The sequence below is a fragment of the Gopherus flavomarginatus genome, chromosome 1, assembly GCF_025201925.1.
Source record: "Gopherus flavomarginatus isolate rGopFla2 chromosome 1, rGopFla2.mat.asm, whole genome shotgun sequence".
Lineage (NCBI taxonomy): Eukaryota > Metazoa > Chordata > Testudines > Testudinidae > Gopherus > Gopherus flavomarginatus.
Window position 1 is genome coordinate 345,844,365 of NC_066617.1, and position 19,747 is coordinate 345,864,111.

The window sequence follows — 19,747 nt, forward strand, 5'->3', positions numbered from 1 at the left end:
TGGGGGTTCAGGGGGACCAGACGTGCAACCAGGTTTCTCTCCAATCTCTCCGATACAGGCTCTTATAAGTTCAGAATAGTGAGTACTAAGTAGATAAAGCAAGTTAGGCTTATGTTTGTTTTTTTTATTTGCAAATGTGTATTTGGCTGGAAGGAGTTCAAATTTGTATTTGGCTGAAAGGATTTTAATTTGTACTTGTATACTTAGGCTGGGAGGGTATTCCCAGTGTCTATAGCTGAAAGACCCTGTAACATATTCCATCTTACATTTACAAAGACAATTTTTACTGTTTTTTCCTTTCTTTAATTAAAAGCTTTTCTTGTTTAAGAACCTGACTGTTTTTTTATTCTGGTGAGACCCCAGGGGACTGGGTCTGGATCCACCAGGGAATTGGTGGGGAGAAAGGAAGGAAGGGGGAGAGAAAGGTTATTTTCTCTCTGTGTTAGGATTACTTTCTCTCTCAGGGAGAGTCTGGGAGGGGGAGAGAGAAGGAAGGGGGTAGGTGCATTTTCCTCTCTGTTTAAGATTCAAGGAGTTTGAATCACAGTGATCTTCCAGGGTACCCAGGGAGGGGAAGCCTGGGAGAGGCAACGGTAATGGAAAGGGTTTACTTTCCTTGTGTTAAGATCCAGAGGGACTGGGTCTTGGGGGTCCCTGGGCAAGGTTTTGGGGGGACCAGAGTGTACCAGGCACTGGAATTCCTGGTTGGTGGCAGCGTTACAAGTACTAAGCTGGTAATTGAGCTTAGAGGAATTCATGCTGGTACCCCATCTTTTGGACGCTAAGGTTCAGAGTGGGGGTTTATACCATGACAGGGCCCATGCTGGCAGAACAGGTAGACTCAGTGGTATCTCAGCACATCAGGTAGCTTCCTAAGGGGTATAACCCATCACACGTTAACCATCCACTTCTGTACGATGCAAGTTTTAATTAAAAAAACATGTTTCCAGTCTTCATGGTTACTAATATTACTTTCAAAAGTGAGCCCCCAGTCTTCCTGAGTCTGCAGACACACAGGGGAACACCAAAGATCAAAGAGGGAGAGGAAGGTGAGCATACTTTATAGCAACAATTTCCCAAGTGAAAGGAGAAAGATGCTTACTAAGGGCTGATCCAAAGCTCAGTGAAGTCAATGAAAGACTCCCATTGACTTCACTAGGCTTTAGATCATGTGACTTTTCATCACAGAACAAGGAAACCAGAAGGAATCAGGACAGTGCTCCTCCAACACCCCTATGAAAAAACTGTATTCTTCACTCCAACAAAAGCAGCAAAAATAAAGTCACTCACTGTTAGGGAAACCCCTCCCGCAACCCTTTAGGCCTGAGCAAAAGTTATAAAGCAACCACTAAGCTTGCAGGCCTAAGGCCTATTAAGCACAGCTATAAAGCAACAGCTAAGCTTGTTTATCCTGTACAAAGAGCATACATGTGGTCAGGGCCCCAACTAAGAGGATCTGGAAATTGGATAAAGGGGAACCAGGAGATCTGTTAAGTTACAACAGCTGAGCCTACTGTCAGGACTACAGAAAAGGTGCTAGAACGGTCAAACTGCAGACTTGACTGGCAAAGACAATAACAGGAAAAGCCATAGATGGAGAATTAATTGGTCAGCTTGCTTGTTATCAACATTATATTCCAAATAAGGCAAATAACGTGTAACCAGCGTGCTACATTTTGTGGTTTTAACCTTTATAAGCATGGTAAAATTTGTAAAAAGCAGAACAGCCTGCCTCTTGTGTGGGGTATATGCTGTCTCTCCCTGCATATATGCTTGTATGAAATAAAGGTGCCTCAGGCTGTCTGATCTAAAATCAACCGTGTGGTCGATTTTCCACAACACTCACTTTTTTTAAACTTTCTCTTCCCGACCAATGCCTTCAGTAACCAAGCTGTTTAGGGGATGGCTAGCTGAGGGGGCACAACCCTTGGGAAGCTGGATGTGTCTGATTGACTGGGCTTCTGCTGAAAAACTAGTTGAAATGTTTTTTCCTCTCCTACGCTGCAGAAAGCAACTAAGGAGGAGCTGTATCTTCTTCAGCTGGTGGATGATTCCTTTATCTTCTCAGGTCAGGAGTTGACAGCTCAATCATTATTAGAGTTGATAGGCAGAATAATACAAAGCCAGAAAGGAACTCAAAAGGTAAAAAAAAAAGGATGTAGCTTGTGTTTGAGGTGGTGGTGGGAAATCCAGTGGCGGAACGAAAAAGTGTGAGAGGCTATTTAGTTAGAGCAATTAACCAAGAAGATGACTTTTAGTAGCAACATTTTGAATGGATTTGAAAGGGAGCAAGATTGCATTTATCAAAAACAGAAAGGAGAATGTTGCAATAGTCAAGATACAAAGTGTCAGGGCTGGACAAGAGCTTTAGCAGTGTAGATTGAGAGACTAGGTCAGATCTCAAAAATGTAGGATTCAGTGAGGGGTCAGAAGTACTACTGGGTGGCTAGAGAGATGGCAGACCTGTAGAAGGAGACAGTACATTTTGTACTGCAGGAAGTCAGCATGGTCACAGCAGGACTTCTGTGAAGATGATCAGCTGATGGAGAGCAGGAAAAGAAGAAACAGATGCTGGGGGGTTGGTCAGGGTCTGAGGTTGCTTGAATGGATGAACTTTGCAAGGGGGGAGATGGTAGAACAAGTCAAGGATGGTGGAAAGTGTGGGTTGGAGAGAGTCAATGGTTGACACAATGGAGAAGAGGGAGAGGGAGAAGAGGACTTAGGCTAGGTCTACACGAGGGGAGGAGGGGGTCAACTTAAGATATGCAACTTCAGCTATGCGAATAGCATAGCTGAAGTTAGCATATCTTAGGTCGATTTACCGGGCAGTGAGGATCGTGGCAAGTCGATCACTGCTGCTCCCCCGTCGACTCTGTTTCCATCTCTCACCGTGTTGGAGTTCCGGAGTCGACAGCAGAGCGATCGGGGATCAATTAGATAAATCGATCCCCGATAGATCGATCACTATCTGGCGGGTAGTGTAGATATGCCCTTAGAGAAGAGAACAGGTTGATGGACGGGAGGCGAGTAGTACTGAAGGAGACCAGGTAGTGGCTGGATAAGGAATTTTGTGATGTAGAATGAGCTGATCTGAAGCTGCTGGTCAAACAAGGACATGAGGATAAGGAGACAGGAAGTTAAAGGATCAGGCAGGAATTTTATCTGTACAAATGTTCTCAATTATGCAGTTTCCATCCTGCCTTCATAAGATCCCTGATAGAACAGAAACTTTGTTTTTGTTCCCTTGATTGATAAGTTTCTGTATGTTAGAGACAGTCTGTGTGTCAATGAGGAGCGATAGGGACACAAAAAAGATCCATTTCAGGGCAGTGATTCTCCAAAGCAAAATACAAAACTTTGAAATGTACAGTCCTGTTTAAATTTACTCACCTGCCCGATTGCAGGGTTTCTCCATATCTCAGCTCAGTCACTGATGTGCTGCCAAATCTACAGCTGAAGGTGTGCGATGCTTCTCATCCCTGCACAGCTATGCCTGTTGACAGACAACTTTGCCAAGCAGTAATAGAATGCAGCTAATTATGCACTTGGCGGTACCACTACTGCCATTCAGAACTGTAAGGCTAGCAGAGAAAGGATAAAGAATCATGTCAATGTTATGCTATTGCTGCTTTTCCAAATGTCTGACCACCTTCCGAGTTCCAGGCATGGCCGGGCACAAGCCTGCCCACATCTGAAGGGGATGAGCTACTTAATCTGCCACTCAAGCAAGTTTAGGGGACAACAAATGAAAAACAGGGACAGAAGTGAGGTCATAGGGCCAAAATCAGGACACTGAGCAGAGAACCCTGGAGAGCACCCACTGCTCCTCGAAGGTATCTAGTGAGCTAGCATACGCAGCCCAGAGAAACTCTGTCCGAATCAGCGATCAAAGGGATGAGCGGAAATAGGCCTCACAATCGCAGAGTGCCTTCCCTTCCAAAAATCTTCCTGCTGGTATGATGAACAGTCACCTGGGCTAGTGCCAGAAAGAGGTTGATGAGGAGGTCTCCTGACTTCATGGGACCATGGATGAGGGGTGCATAAATTAGGAGGTGTGTGGAAAAGTGCAGGCAGAACCTAAAGGGAAGGTTCTGGAGGAGCCGGAAAAGAGGCTGCAACCTGGCACACTCTAGGTAGATGTGCACTGAGGTCTCTCACATATCAGAAGGGGCAGGTAGCAGGGAGAGGGTTGAACACGCCAGGTACATGATCCAAATGTATCATTATCAGCAAAGGCAGGCTCTGTTGTTATGGAATAGTGAAGAGGATAAAACAGAGGCTGGGGTTGGGGAGAGTAGTGGAGAATCACCCCTGTGGGAAGAGAAGCCTTGGGAAGAGATAAAATGTGAAGCTCTTACTTCATCAGAACAAGTCATAGGTTGCTCTAAAAGCTACAAGGTCCAGGGGTATAGTTTTTGTTCCTATTAACTATATCACTTTAGAAACCAATATAATTAAATTATTGTAAAGCCCTAGTTTGGATGCCTTTCCACCAATAAACACCTTCATGTTGGTATAGCTTATATCAGTAGTTAAATGGGTACAAAGTGTGTGTGTGTGTGTGGAAACAAGCCACTAGTAGACACCCCAGCAGTACAGAGTTACAAAGGAGCAGGGCTTCTTGGGGATAAGGGATAGCTCAGTGGTTTGAGCACTGGCCTGCTAAACCCAGGGTTGCAAGTTCAATCCTTATGGGGGCCATTTAAGGATATGGGGCAAAAATCAGTTAGATGATTTAATTGGGGAATGATCCTGTTTTGAGCAGGGGATTGGACTAGATGATCTCCTAAGGTCCCTTCCAACCCTGATGTTCTATTCTACGAAAACCTTCACAACTATGTCTGACTAGTAAATGTAACTTTTTCCACACCTTCTTAGTACAGGATTAACAGTAGTCCACAAAGAATACTAATGTGTTTTTTTTCCCCATAAATATATATGTACTTACCATTTTAGTCAATTTTTAGTACAAATAAAACATGGTACCGCATTCAATTCAAAATACAAGTCAGTGTCTTTGATGGGCTCTTCCCTTCTTTCCTCCCTCATTGGAATGTTTTGGTGCACAAATGAGACGTGACCTATGCAGTAACTTCCACCATGGAGCAGCAGTAGAATTGGAATGGTCTTGGCTAGAGTTTTTGGGGGAATTGTTATGGGCTGGTGGTTTTACTTAATGGTCTCCAGTAGAGCTCAGTGTAAGGGAGTTATGGTCTATCCATGAGGATTCATTGCGGACTGGGGCCTAAAAGACAAATCCAGAGTAGTTATGGTACACTGGAAACAATTAAAAGGAAGCAATAACTTAAAGGACATTTTAAAAAGTAATTAAAAAAACTCAGAGCCAGAAAAGCAACAGCCCTTTCTCTACAAAACATGAGAATGGCCATCCTGGGTCAGATCAATGGTCCATCTAGCCCGTATCCTGTCTTCTGAATGCAGCCAATCCCAGGTGCTTCAAAGGGAATGAACAGAACAGGTAATCATCAACTGATCCACCCTGTTGCCCATTCCCAACTTCTGACAAACAGAGGTTAGGGACACTTCAGAGCATGGTTTTGCATCCTCAGCCATCCTGGCTAATAATCATTGGTAGACCTATCCTCCATGAACTTATCTAGTTCTTTTTTGAACCCTGTTATAGTCTTGGCCTTCAAAACATCCTCTGGCAAAGAGTTCCACAGGTTGACTCCGTGCTGTGTGAAAAAAATACTTCCTTTAGTTTGTTTTAAATCTGCTGCCTATTAATTTAATTTGGTGACTGCTAATGTCATAAACAGATAGTTAAGGGTTAATGTCTCTTTTACCTGTAAAGGGTTACAAGCAGTGAACCTGGACCACCTGACCAGAGGACCAATCAGAAGACAAGATACTTTCAAATCTTGGTGGAGGGAAGTCTTTGTTTTATGTTGTTTGTTTGTCTGTTGTTCTCTTTGGGTTCTGAGAGTAACCAGGCTCTCTAATTTTCTGTTCAAACAGTAAGCACCAGTAGAAAGGTGGTTTAGTCTTTTTGATTATTTTCTTTATTTGCAAATGTGTATTTTGCTAGAAGGATTTTAATTTGTATTTGTGCTGGGGGGAAGGCTTCTCTCTAGTGTCTGTAAGCTAAAAGACCCTGTAACCTTTACCATCTTAATTACAGAGACAACTTTTACTTTTTTCTTTCTTTTATTAAAAGCTTTTCTTTGTTAAGACCTGATTGATTTTTTTCTCCTTGTTGAGGCTCAAGGGAATTGAGTCTGTACTCACCAGGGAATTGGTGGGGGACAGGGAAAGAGAAGGGAGGGGGGAAGGTGGAATTCCTCTGCTTTAGATTCACGGAGCTTGAATCTGTATTACCTCTTGGGGAGGGGAAAAGGGAAGGGGGAAAGGTGCATTCCTCTCTGTTTTAAGATTCAAGGAGTTTGAATCACAGTGATCTTCCAGGGTAACCCAGGGAGGGAAAGCCTGGGAGAGGCAACGGTGGGGGAAAGGGTTTACTTTCCTTGTGTAAGATCCAGGGGGTCTGGGTCTTGGGGTCCTCTGAGAAGGTTTTGGGGGGACCAGAGTGTACCAGGCACTGCAAGTCCTGGTTGGTGGCAGCATTACAAGATATAAGCTGGTAATTAAGTTTAGGGGGATTCATGCTGGTACCCCATCTTTTGGACGCTAAGGTTCAGAGTGGGGGTTATACCATGACAGCTAATTATTGTGTTTATGATAAGGAGTAAATAACACTTCCTTATTTACTTTCTCCACACCAATCATGATTTTCATATCCCCCTTGGTCATCTCCTTTTCCAAGCTGAAAAGTCCAAGTCTTATTAATGTCTTCTCATATGGAAGCTGTTCCATACCCTAATCATATTAGTTATCCTTTTCTGTACCATTTCCAATGTATCTTTTTTTTTTTTTTTAGATGGGGGAACCAAATCTGCATGTAGTATACAAGATATGGGTGTATTTTGGAGGCAATATGATATTTCTGGCCAAATTATTTATCCCTTTCCTCATTATTTCCCAACATCCTGTTAGCTTTTTTTGACAGCCGTTGCACATTCAGAGGATGTCCACAATGACTCCAAGATCTCTTTCCTGAGTGGTGGTAGCTAATTTAGACCCCATCATTTTGTATGTATAATTGGGATTATGTTCTCCAATATGCATTACTTTGCATTTATCAACACTGAATTTAATCTGCCATTTTGTTGCCCAGTCACCCAGTTTTGTGAGGTCCCTTTCAAAGCACAATAGAAAAGTTTCAAACAAAGAGTCCTGTGGCATCTTAAAGACTAACAGAGGTATTGAAGCATAAACTTACGCTCCAAAGAATACGTCTGTTAGTCTTTAAGGTGCCCCAGGACTCTTGGTTGCTTTTCTCAGGTCTGAAAGTGAGTGGGTAGGTGAATAAACATGCCCAGACAGTTAGGTTAATGACTCACCTGATGTACTTACTTTGTTCACGTTATGCAGGGGAGCTCCCGTCACAGGGACACGGTTGGGAAGCAGGATGTAGGGAGGGGAGCGGCGGATGAGCAAGGCTTTTCCTGTAGTACAACCACTAACGACGTCACCTCGCTACACTAGCCTCAGCCCTTCCCCTAACTCCGCCGCTTTCGGACACACGGCAGCGCCCTGGGCCCAGCGGGTGTAAGGGATCGCCCAGCACAGGGTAACCGTGTGTTCAGCAGCCGCTATTCTATTTACTACAGTACCGCGGGGGAGGGGCTCCGCGGCTCTCCTGCCCCGCAGTTGGGCTCCGTCTGCGCGAGCGCACGAGTGTCCCGCGCCTCTGCGGCCACCACCCTTACAACGCCGGGGGCAGACAGGCAGAGACCCTCAGTGCCTCTCCCAAGATGGCGCTCGTGGACTGCCCTCCCCCACCGCTCCCTTCTTCCCATCAGGCCAGGCAGCTCTCGCGAGAGCAAGTGCGCTATTTAAGAAGCGGCACAGCCCTACTGCGGCCTTTGCTTTGCCTCCCAGAGAGCGTGACAAGGACAGAGGGTGAGTAGCGTGGGGGTCGCTTGCTCTATCCGGTGCCATCCGCGGCGCTGGCCCCCTGGGCTGGGCGGGGACCCTAGGGGGAGGCTGAGGAGAAGGTCATCGATTAGCTGCGGCAAGGTATTGGGGTCTAAATGCAGCCCCGCTCCCCGCTAAGGGCTTGGGGGCCTGGGCGGTCTCTGTGGCCTTGGTCCCTCCCTGCCCCAGGCTGGCGGGGTGCGGGCACCCCCATTGGCTAATGGTACGGCCCGCTCCAGTGCTAATGGTACGGCTCTCTCCATGAGAGAGGCTTCCCCTCCCCCGGCGACGTGCCTTGGGGTAGTGTAACCTGGAAAATGGCCCGGCCCGGCCGAGTGACCAGCGCATGGGGCAGAGGAGGGTGTCGGGTTCCCCCGTTCTCTGCTCTGCCGTGGGGCAAGTCCTTCATTCTGCTATGCTTGTCTGACTGAATCACGTGTCAAATGCTTCTGACAACACGTGGGTGTAATTAGCAGCGTGTGTACAGTGAGAGCCTGGCTGGCTGCACGGTGCTGTAGAAGTGGGAAGAGTGATGGAAATAGACAGCAGCAGTTTTCAGAAAGTGTCTTTTTTTTTTTTAACACAACCCTGTTACAGCAACACAAGGCTTTTGGGGGAAACTTAGGGTGATCAGACAGTGAGTGTGAAAAATCGGGATGGGTGGGGGGTAATAGCCTCTATAAGAAAAAGAACCAAAAATCGGGCCTGTCTATAAAATCGAGACACATGGTCACCTTAGGAAAACTCTCAAATATTCAGTTTTTAACCCTAACTATTATTTCTATGCCAGGAGAGGGATGCTGCTGCAGCAGGGATCAGGCCTCACCAAGCTAGGGTAGGGAGAAAAGTGGTGTTGTGGAACTGTATGAAAATGTCCTATGTTTCTGTGTGTTTGTAAACACTTGTAAGTTTGAAAGCACCATAGTTAACCAGCTGGTGTGCTGTGGCTAGCCGTTATTTCTCTGTTACCTTGAGGCTCTTTCTGTTTTTTTGATGTTTCACTTGATGTACCTGGATTATAAACTCTTTGAAGCAGAGACCATGTCTTTATGAATACAGTGCCTAGCACTGGTTTCCTGTAGAGGCCTCTGGGTACAACAGTACAAATAATTGTAATGTTTATGACCCTGGAAACATTTTTCACCAGTTAAGAACTCCATGCTTAATAATGGGGATTGGTAGCTGCCTTAACTAGGTTAGGGCCCAAATATTGTATTAGATGCGATAAGAGATGAGCTCTACTCAAAACTCTTGAAATTCTGTTTGCTGAGATACACAAACAAGATACCAATTTTTTAAAACTATACTATCTCACTTCTCAACGTTGTTCAGATGTTCCACCTGGCCCACTACACTATCATTCCAGACTGCCCATCTTTCATCTTGTGTACCTTGCGGGGTTAAAAAAGCTTGCAATACCATTAAGGAAGCTTTTTTCCCTCTTACAGTTTGAAAGTAATTTTTCTGTGAAAAATGAGTTGTGCACTCATGAGATTGTAGTGATCTTTTCTCTGGGGGTCTTGAGTATTATAGGTAGTTAAATAATATATAGTTTGTTCAACTTTCTTTATATAAATTTACACTTTTTTAAAAGCTCCATGTAGTAGCAAACACTGCCAGTCTTAATCTTTAGTATTGTTACAAATGATCTGAGCTATCACAAGGAAAGATAGAAGAAAAGGTGCTTTTTGACCTTAACTGATATGTTTACTTTTTTTGTACGAATCACTTTTCTACTATTGTCCCTTGGCAAGGAAAGTTCTTAAGACTTAATACAATTCCTTAAATGTCTTAAACTAGCCAAAGCAGATCCTTTGTCCTACATCACCTTTCCCCTTTATCTGCAGGGACTGCAAACTCATGTGTGGCTCCCCCTTTGACATCACAACCCTGCACTCCTAATGTTCTTTATTTCAGTAGTTAGCCGTTAACACCAGATGCCAAAGGCTGGCACACTTTGCCAGTGTCAGCTGCTGCTATTAGCCTGACATCTGTATGTGTCAATGTTCAGACTACTTATCTAGCTTATTGGGTTAAACTGTAAGAGTTTGATCTAGTGGTGATGGGGTTTTCCAGTATGCCTGGTGGAGGGAAAGTGAACAGATCAATGGAATGTGTATACCCCTTACTCCATCAGGTGCTTTGGAAAACCCCACCCTTGAATTTTAATTCTCGCTTATAACACACCTTGTCCATTGTTTGGGGAATCTCTCACCTCTCTGCCTCAGTTTTTTCACCTGTAAGACAAGAATACACCTCTACCCTGATATAACACGAATTCAGATACAATGTGGTAAAGCAGTGCCCTGGGGTTGGGGTGGGTGGGGCTTGCACTCCGGCAGATCAAAGCAAGTTTGATATAACACAGTTTCACCTATAATGCGGTAAGATTTTTTTTGGCTCCCGAGAACAGTGTTCTATTGGGGTAGAGGTGTACTTTCCTGCATCAGTGCTGTGGTGAGACTGATTAGATGTTTGCAAAGCACTCTTTTTGACACAACTAAATACTGTTAAAAGTGCACACTTTTTTAAACATTACAATTGTTTTTGAAATATCACTGAGCAATATAATAAGTGATTATCTGGAGAGACTTTATTTACTGCTCCAAAAAACCTAAATGCTCAATATTGGGCTTGAGCAGGAAGGATACTTTATACTAATATTTTTGTTTGAACAAAAATGCCTTAGAACTGAGAGAACTTAATTGTAACCAAAAACCTCCCCTGGTGAGTGATCTTTTATTGAATATTTTTTTTATTTTAGAACAAATAGAAAGATCGGAATGACTGATGCTGATGAAACCAAGACTTCAGCTTTTGACCACTTTGAAGATTCCCAAGATCTAATATATACTCCTCAAGAACAGTCTAATGTGCATGAACATGTAACTGCAAGGAATTCATGTTTAGGCTCTGCACAGAAAGATTCTGTATGTGAAAAATCTTCACAGGAATCCTACACTAGTGGTAGATCTTCCAAATATTTCACCTACTTGACCGCTGTTCCGACCAATGCTTTGCTGGATGACAACAATTCAGAGATGTGAGTTTTTTCTTCCCCTTCCCTTGCCCCGCCCACTACGTCTGGTAAAACGGACTCTGAATTCCCTAAATTGCTTAAGATACTGGAGTCAGTTGTATGAGATCTTGGTTGAAAACAGTTCATACTGCTAACTTCTGTTTAGGATGATGTACTTGTGCATATGCAGTACAGTAAAACCTCAGAGTTACAAACTGACCATTGAACCACAAACCTCATTTGGAACCAGAATTACACAATCTGGCATCAGCAGAGACAAAAAACAATTACAGTAAATGTACTGTTAAATGCAAACTACTAAAAGAAAAGGGAAAGCATCATTTTTCTTCTGCATAGTAAAGTTTCAAATTTGCATAAGTCAATGTTCAGTTGTAAGCTTTTGAAGGAACAACTTAAACAACTTTTGTTCAGAGTTACAAACATTTCAGAGTTACCAACACCTCGGGAATAGAGGTTGTTCATAACTGAGGTTCTGCTGTTCATTTGAGTGATTTTTATGGGGAGAGCTGTTTTTGTTAGCTCCTCACATGTTAGACAAGCATTTTCCAAACACAGGAAGGCAGACTTTGCCCCAAAGAGCATACAGTCTAAATATCTATGTAAATAGAGTATCCTAGAAATCCTAACCCATGTCATATCTACTTGGGCTTGAAAGACTTCATATCTCTACCAACCACAACTCCTTATTTCTTTACTCCCTTCCAGTTTTGCTTTTTTGGGGACAAAAATTTGCTTTATTTAAGCAAACCATATAGTGATGGGGTACCAGGAATTCAGTCTTCATTCTCCTACATTTTAAGCTGGCTTTTGATTTATGAATTACCTCTTTTGATTAGGCAACATTATAAGGCTCTAGGACTAAAATTCCATCTGGCTTTTTTCAACTGGGTATAAATTTTTTTAAAGGCTTGCAAATACCTTGTAATCTTACTTTTTAAACTTTCCAATAATAATCCAGTGCCTGTACTTGAGTAATAAGGAAGTGACTTTCAGTTCAATATTCTGTTCCTCTGTAGTTCCTTAGATCCACTGTTTATGGAAGACTTTGGATGAGATTCTGTCACCCTGTATCTTGTGTAGACAATCCTAGTGCAAAAGTGGGAGTAAAATTTTTGCATTTGGTAGCACGTCATTGTGCATTTTGGCTACACAAGCTTCTGGGTAAGAGAATTCAGCAAAAATCTGTTATAGGCTTGTGAGAGAGGTGTGGCTGTTCTCCAGCTGGGTTAAGTGAAGAACAGGATGGCTTATTCAAGGTCAGTCACTGGCAAAACTGCAAGTATGGAGTATAACCCAGGAGCCTAAGATACCAGCTTCTTCATCCAAACCACTATTCAAAGGATTATTTCAAAGTAGCTTTACAGTGGGCTTTACTACTGAACTAAATTTTTTACTGTAAGCAGGTTAAACCAATTTTAACAGTTACAGAAATGGAGGTGCCCTAGTATCATAGCCTTTCTCTGCAGAGTGGTAGCAACCAACAAAAAGCTAAGGAGAGCATTATATAGGGTACGTCTATGCTACAGGATTATTCCGATTTTACATAAACCGGTTTTGTAAAACAGGTTGTATAAAGTAGAGTGCACGCGGCCACACTAAGCACATTAATTCAGCGGTGTGCGTCCATGGTCCAAGGCTAGCGTCGATTTCTGGAGCATTGCACTGTGGGTAGCTGTTCTGTAGCTATCCCATAGTTCCCGCAGTCTCCCCTGCCCCTTGGAATTCTGGGTTGAGATCCCAGTGCCTGATGGGGCAAAAATCATTGTGGCGGGTGGTTCTGGGTAAATGTCATCACTCATTCCTTCCTCCGGGAAAACGACGGCAGACAATCATTTCACGCCCTTTTTCCCTGGATTGCCCTGGCAGACGCCATAGCACAGCAACCATGGAGCCCATTCAGCTTTTTTTTACTGTCACCGTATGTGTCCTGGATGCTGCTAACAGAGGCTTTACTGCAGCGCTACACAGCAGCATTCATTTGCTTTTGCATGATAGCAGAGATGGTTATCTGTCGTTCTGTATTGTCTGCTGCTACCATGGATGCCCCTGGCTGAGGTCGGCTGGGGGCACAAAGACAAAACTGGGAATGACTCCCCGAGTCAATTCATCCTTTATGGTTTCTAAAAGTAGTCAGTCCTGCCTAGAATATGGGGCAAGTGTACTAGAGAACCAGTGTATCAGAGAGCACAGCTGCTCCGTGTCAGATCCTGCAAAAATGATGAGCTGCATGCCATTCACGGGGGGTATCCCTGCAACAACCCCACCCGTTGCTTCCCTCCTTCCCCAACCTTCCTGGGCTACCGTGGCAATGTTCCCCGCCCCCCATTTGTGTCATGAAGTTACAAAGAATGCAGGAATAAGAAACAGTGACTTGTTAGTGAGATAAAATGAGGGAGAGGCAGCCTTTTGCTGCTATGACAGTCCATGCAAGACATTAAGCGGTGCGGGGGAGAGGAGCCCAGCATCCCGCTGCTATGATAGTCCGGGCAGTACAGAATCTTTTCTTTACACAGGAAAGGGAGGGGGCTGATGGAGCTCAGCCCTCAGTTGCTATGATGAGGCCGGTTGCCAGCCATTCTGTACCATGTACTGGGAATGACCAGGAATCATGCCTATTTTTACCCAGGCGCCCCCCTGGCCAGCCTCACCTGAAGCCAGCCAGGAGCACTCACGGGCTGATGGTGATGATGGATAGCAGTCATTGTACCATCTGCCACCGGGAAGGGGAGAGGAGCGGATACTGCTTTTCACTGCTGCAGCATCGCGTCTACCACCAGCATTCAGTAGACATAGGGTGACATTGGGAAAAAAAGTCAAGAAATGATTTTTTTTTCCCCTTTTCTTTCACATGGTGGGGGGAGGGAGTAAATTGACAAGCTATACCCTGAACCACGCTGGACAATGTGTTTGAACCTACAGGCACTGGGAGCTCAGCCAAGAATGCAAATAATTTTCGGAGACTGCTGTGGACTGTGGGATAGCTGGAGTCCTCAGTACCCCCTCCCTCCCTCCATGAGCGTCCATTTGATTCTTTGGCTTTCCGTTACGCTTGTCACGCAGCACTGTGTAGCCTGGAGATTTTTTTCAAATGCTTTGGCATTTCGTCTTCTGTAACGGAGCTCTGATAGAACAGATTTATCTCCCCATACAGTGATCAAATCCAGTATCTCCCGTACAGTCCATGCTGGAGCTCTTTTTGGTTTTGGGACTGCATTGCCACCCGTGCTGATTAGAGCTCCATGCTGGGCAAACAGGAAATGTAATTCAAAAGTTCGTGGGGCTTTTCCTGTTTACCTGGCCACTGCATCAGAGTTCAGATTGCTGTCCAGAGTGGTCACAGTGGTGCACTGTGGGATACCGCCTGGAGGCCAATACTGTCTATTTGCGGCCACACTAACCCTAATCCGATATGGTAATACCGATTTTAGCACTACTCTTGTTGGGGAGGAGTACAGAAACCAATTTAAAGAGCCCTTTATATCGATATAAAGAGCCTCGTAGTGTGGACGGGTGCACCGTTAAATTGGTTTAACGCTACTAAAATCGGTTTAAATGTGTAGTGTAGACCAGGCCATAGTTTATAAGGTACAAGCAGAAGCTTGGTTGTGGCAAGAAGCCTTGCCTAATAAACTTTTAGAATGTGGTGAAGAGGTTCTCAAACCAAATTGCAGTGTACTTTGAGGGAGGTAAGTGTGCACCTGGGGAGGAGCTGGTGCTCAAACTGCATCTCCCTCTTTGCACACTAACGTTCACTAGTGGCTTGGTGCAGCAGTGCTGAACCCTTCTTACCGGGGAAAGGCTTGTGCACTTGCTGATGGAGCAGGCGGGGCTACCTGCCCACTGTGCTTCCATAATACATGCCCCCCCACCCCAGCCCCAGCAGCATCTCTCCCCCTTCATTCTTGTACAGCTTCTTTTAGGTTGGACCAAAGCTCACACTCCACTTGTGGCACAGACTCTTGGCAGCTGTAATGCCCCTACCCCACAGAGGGGCTGGAGAAACTAGCCTGAAGATGTTGTCCTGCTCAGCCATGCACACTGCATCCCTTGCTATGGGCCAGAATTACATCAGCCCCTCTCCAGTTTCATGGCTGTCGCCTGAGCTCTGGCAACATGTATATGGTGGGGAGGGAGCCCTTCATGTGCTGGAGGAGGGTGCCTGTCCACTAGAAGTGAAAGGGGCTCACGCCTCCTCCAGCTTGGCATTCAGCTGCACTGCTGCCCCTGACCCCCAACAGTGCCCCTATACATATGCACAAAGTGACCTTTCCCCCACACATGTACTTCCTTGTGTAAAACACCTGCCAGCCCCTCACATCTCTGTCCATTGTGGTATATAGGTATCATATACAAAAAGAATAAGAGAACACAATTTCCTCCATGAGACATACTGTTTGCCCCAACTCTCCTGGGCCCTGGAACTAGATTGGGACCAATTTATTTTACAGGTCACAAAATTGGGCTCTTGAACTCTGCAGGAGCTCTTGATGCCACCTTCCTCCCTGGGAACAGCTTGTTTGCCTCTGCTAAGGAGGAGGTGATGATGTGGGGTCCCTGAAGCTGGTCAGGGCTGGGGGCCTGCTCCCTGCTTGTGCACCTATAGGGAGGTGCAGTTGGTTCTCCCCATCTCCCTTAAGATGGCTCACTGTGACATTTGAGAACCTCTGCTAGAGTGACCAAACAGATTGGCTTTCATTTCAAGCAGACACCTGTTACAGCAAGCTGCCATACAATTTCCAATCTATATGAAGTCAAACTGGTACTTAACAGACTTTCCAAGGAAGGAGAGCAGTCTTATGGTTAAGCATGGGTATAGGAAGTAAGGTTTTTTTGTTTTTTTTGTTTTTTTTTTTTTTGTGGCTGTCAGATTTCCTGTGTGACCATAGCCAAGTTATAAACCCACTCTGTCTTAATAAGTTTTTCCATCTGTAATACATTTCTCTGCCTCAATGGCATGGAGGCTTAATTCACACCTATAAAGCTTTGAAATCTCTGAAAGGCTCTGTATTCTTACGAAGAATGTGAACATAAGAGGCCATAGAGGGCAGACCAATGGTCCATCTAGCCCAGTGGCAGGTGCCAGATGCCTCAGGGGGAATGAACAGAACAGGACAACTGTTGAATGATCTATCCTGTTGTCCAGTCCTAACTTCTAAATATTTGATGTTTTGCCTACTACCCTTCTGAGACTAGAACTGTGATATTTTTTTTAGTAAAGAATTTTGCATAGCTTGTAAGCCAACTTTCTACTTAACTCCCTTGTGGCTTCACCTGAAATTTAAGATGCATGTTTACTGATCTAGTGCATTAGGTATCTAAGGGCCATACTTAATCAAATTATTTAATAGTAATCGCCATAGACACCTAATCATGCCAAAGCTACTAGAGTAGAGAAAATAATTTTGTTTGATACTGGGAGATTTCTTTGTAATCAGTGTGTAATTTTATCAGGAACATCAACTGTGCTTTTGAAACAGTTAACCATTTACTCTTGTTTATCATAGTGACCTTTCAGATTCTACTAGCAGCTTGATTCAACATGAGTGTAACATTACACCGGCAGCTCGAAGTTCAACAAGACACTTCATAAACTCTCCAGCAAATACATTAGACAGAGACACTTCCACTGAATCCTCTCTAGACCCTGGGTCTCCATTTAAGTTGGCCAAATCCCCAGGGCTGTCTAGATGTGCACTCAATTTGAAAACCAGTTTTGACTATCACTTGAGGAGGAAGTATAGGAGACAAGCACATCAAAGTTGTAAGGAGAAACCAAAAGAGAGAGAGAAGAGGTACAAGAGCACAGGAAAACCTAGAGGAAGACCTCGGCTAACTCTTCCACAAGAAGAGCAGAAAAAAAGACTTCTAGACAGAGGCTTTCAGTTTCCTTTTGTGGAAAAAGAATATGGAAGGAAACATATCCCCATGAAAATGACTTCTGAATATGAGGTGAGGTTTTTCTGTTTTATTTTAATTGGAGTGGTTTCTAGAGGCAGAACAAACTGAAATGGCAGTTGCCATAAAGTAACTATTGTTTGCACTTAAGAACCACTGACTATTTTGGTTAGAATACAGTGAATTAAATTCACACTTTCACTACAACATTATAGATGAGATTGTATGCAGATTACTTGACAGCATAATTTATCAGTTAGTACTAATTCTTGAAACTGATTTGCTGTATAGCACATTTTAAATATATGCTGAAGGGTCTATCTTTGGTATTAGTTGGAAATAAACAAATATAGTCTGTCTTAATGGCATTGATTTTCAAGGTCTTGCATAATGTAACAAGAAATCTGTTTTTCTTAGGAAGCAGCTTTAAAGGGATATTTCCAATACATTAAGATGCTCAAATGTGAAGAACATCTCCAAAAGGCTTTAAAAAATCTGAATGCTAGTGAGGATTTAGAAAATGAATGTATGGCAATGCGGAAACACAAATACATAGATGACGAAGGACCCATTTCTCCTATTCAGGAGACAAAGTAAGTTCACGCTCATTTCCAAAGAAGAGTAACACCTATCTATTACCTTAACTGGCATCGAAGTTATGATGAATGCTATCTGTGTACTACATAATCATTAGGGAAACTTATCCTTGCAATATCTCTTTGAGGCAGGGAAGTATATCTCTGTACAGATCAGGAATTGAGGAATCAGAGTAAACTAGTTTCTCAAGATCTGTGGCTGAGCTGGGCTGTCAGGTCTAAGTCTCACTACCGTGCGAGACGATCATCCACTGTATGCACATTTCTATGAGACTTGATCTATGAACGTTAAACCTCTGGTAATTTAAACTTAATAGAAGTTAAATCTGGATTGGGAATTACTAAAAGTAATTCTTGTTTTGAGAAACTGTTCACACCTTAATTTCATGCAGTCCCACTTTGTGTGGGAAGCCATAAGATCCAACTCCAGTTTAAAAAAAAAAAAAAAAAAAAGCCTTGGTATCTTGTGGCATAGGAACTGGATTGGGAGTTCGTGGAGTGCAGCCTGTCAAGTCTGAGGACTGTTTTCTCCCCCCTCCTTACATTTTATGTTTGAGTCAGTGAACAAAGTGGAATGGGAAATAGTCAACTTAAAATCATTCTTGTCTGAAATTTGTCTACACTTACTGCAAATAATAGCTGAGCTTTCTATAGCTGAAAGATTAGACTTAATTTAACTGACTGTGCATTAGACTATTATGTAAAGTTCTGCTGTTCTCATGTGGTCAGTCACTTTCCCCCTCAGTTCTCACCTTTTTTGTTTGAGTGCAGCAAAGTCAGATACTTTATGCAATTGCGTGAGAAATAGAGGGAGAGAGTGCACTAGGACACAGGGTTTCCTTGTCGTAGGAGGTCTCTACAGGTAAACAATTTACAGCAAGCATTTACTTTTTGTTAAATACAATAATAAAAACAGCTGCATTTTGTTTATACATAGGTTCATCTTTATCTTATTTTTCTCACTTGGGTTTAGATGCTAGTCTACATTCCTTATTATCAACACAAGATCACAACAACTTCTCACACAGTTTTTCCCACTCGTTTCGCACAATCCTCGCTTCTACAAATCTCTCGTTATTAAAATTACAGCTAGCCTAATTCTTGCTAACAGACTGTCATGCATTAAAAACCCATTCAAATCCCTGTCAGTTCTTTCTCTTCTTTCACACCTCCATTTACTTGGTTGTTTCACCCAGCTGAGGGAAAGATTTAAAACCATAACAATTAGCAAGGATGCTTGGGGATCAACAATCAAATCTATTCCCAACTCTTCTCAAACTGAGTGTGGTTCAAGTTGATATGTTCCTTTAAGGGTCAGGTAACTTACAGTGGCTGAAGACTGGAAAAACGTTTTCGTAAGAATAAGAAAACAGTCCTCCTGCCCTTGGTGACAGTGATAGCTTTGTGAATAAAGGCTGCAGGATTTGCCTTGGTCTCTAATGTACACAAGTATGAACTGTGTAATGGTTGTGGCTCTGACTACATTTTCTGAGAGAATTCCATTTAGAGTGGAAAACTTTTTTGCAGACTAACTACCCTGCTCAAAATAAGGAGAACAAGAGAGCAGTCAGACTATGCATGTTAAAGATTCTTGGGTAAAAGTTACAACTACCCCTTGCACATGTTGCTCAACTGTGGTTCTGTCAAGGTTTCTTTCCCCACTCTGAACGTTAGGGTACAAATGTGGGGACCTGCATGGACACTTCTAAGCCTAATTACTAGCTTAGATCTGGTAACCCTGCCACCACCCAGAATTTCAGTGTCTGGGGCACTCTGTTTCCCCCTGGGTTGCCTTGAGGGACTTCACTAATTTCCTGGTGAACACAGATCCAAACCCCTTGGATCTTAAAACAAGGAAAAATCAGTCAGGTTCTTAAAAGAAAGCTTTTAATTTTTACCTTTTCTTTTTTTAATTATCTCTGTAAAATCAGAATGGAAAATGCTTTACAGGGTAATCAGATTTCTATAGACCAGAGGGGCCCCCCCCCAGCCTTAGGTTCAAAGTTACAGCAAACAGGTAAAATCCTTCCAGCGAAAAACATTTTACAAGTTGAGAAAACATAAGACTAACACGCCTTGCCTGGCTAATTACTTACAAGTTTGAAACATGAGACTGATTCAGAAAGATTTGGAGAGCCTGGATTGATGTCCCATCCCTCTCCGTCCCAAGAGCGAATGACTAACAAAAAAAAAGCACAAACAAAGACTTCCCTCCACC

General features: G+C 43.5%; 2 protein-coding genes across 11 annotated transcripts in view; one reads left to right on the forward strand and one right to left on the reverse strand.

Moving 5' to 3' along the window:
- C1H11orf54 (chromosome 1 C11orf54 homolog) overlaps nt 1-7,809 on the reverse strand; it is a 29,758-nt gene extending 21,949 nt beyond the window's left edge. The window contains exon 1 of one of the 5 annotated variants that reach the window (XM_050942001.1): nt 7,435-7,809. The gene's annotated coding sequence lies outside the window, so the exon portion shown is untranslated. Of the gene's footprint in view, nt 1-7,421 lie in introns of all 5 variants that reach the window. The other 4 variants (XM_050941992.1, XM_050941982.1, XM_050942031.1 and 1 more) reach the window with 4 other exon arrangements.
- Nucleotides 7,810-7,902: 93 nt separating this feature from the next.
- The window catches only part of TAF1D (TATA-box binding protein associated factor, RNA polymerase I subunit D), a 52,971-nt gene continuing 41,126 nt past the window's right edge, over nt 7,903-19,747 (forward strand). For 4 of the 6 annotated variants that reach the window (XM_050942081.1, XM_050942069.1, XM_050942060.1 and 1 more), the window contains exons 1-5: nt 7,971-7,983; nt 8,789-8,833; nt 10,763-11,041; nt 16,543-16,987; nt 17,351-17,526. In XM_050942081.1, the coding sequence (XP_050798038.1) occupies nt 8,796-8,833; nt 10,763-11,041; nt 16,543-16,987; nt 17,351-17,526 (938 nt within the window). In that variant the 5' untranslated portion in view covers nt 7,971-7,983; nt 8,789-8,795. The other 2 variants (XM_050942085.1, XM_050942094.1) reach the window with 2 other exon arrangements.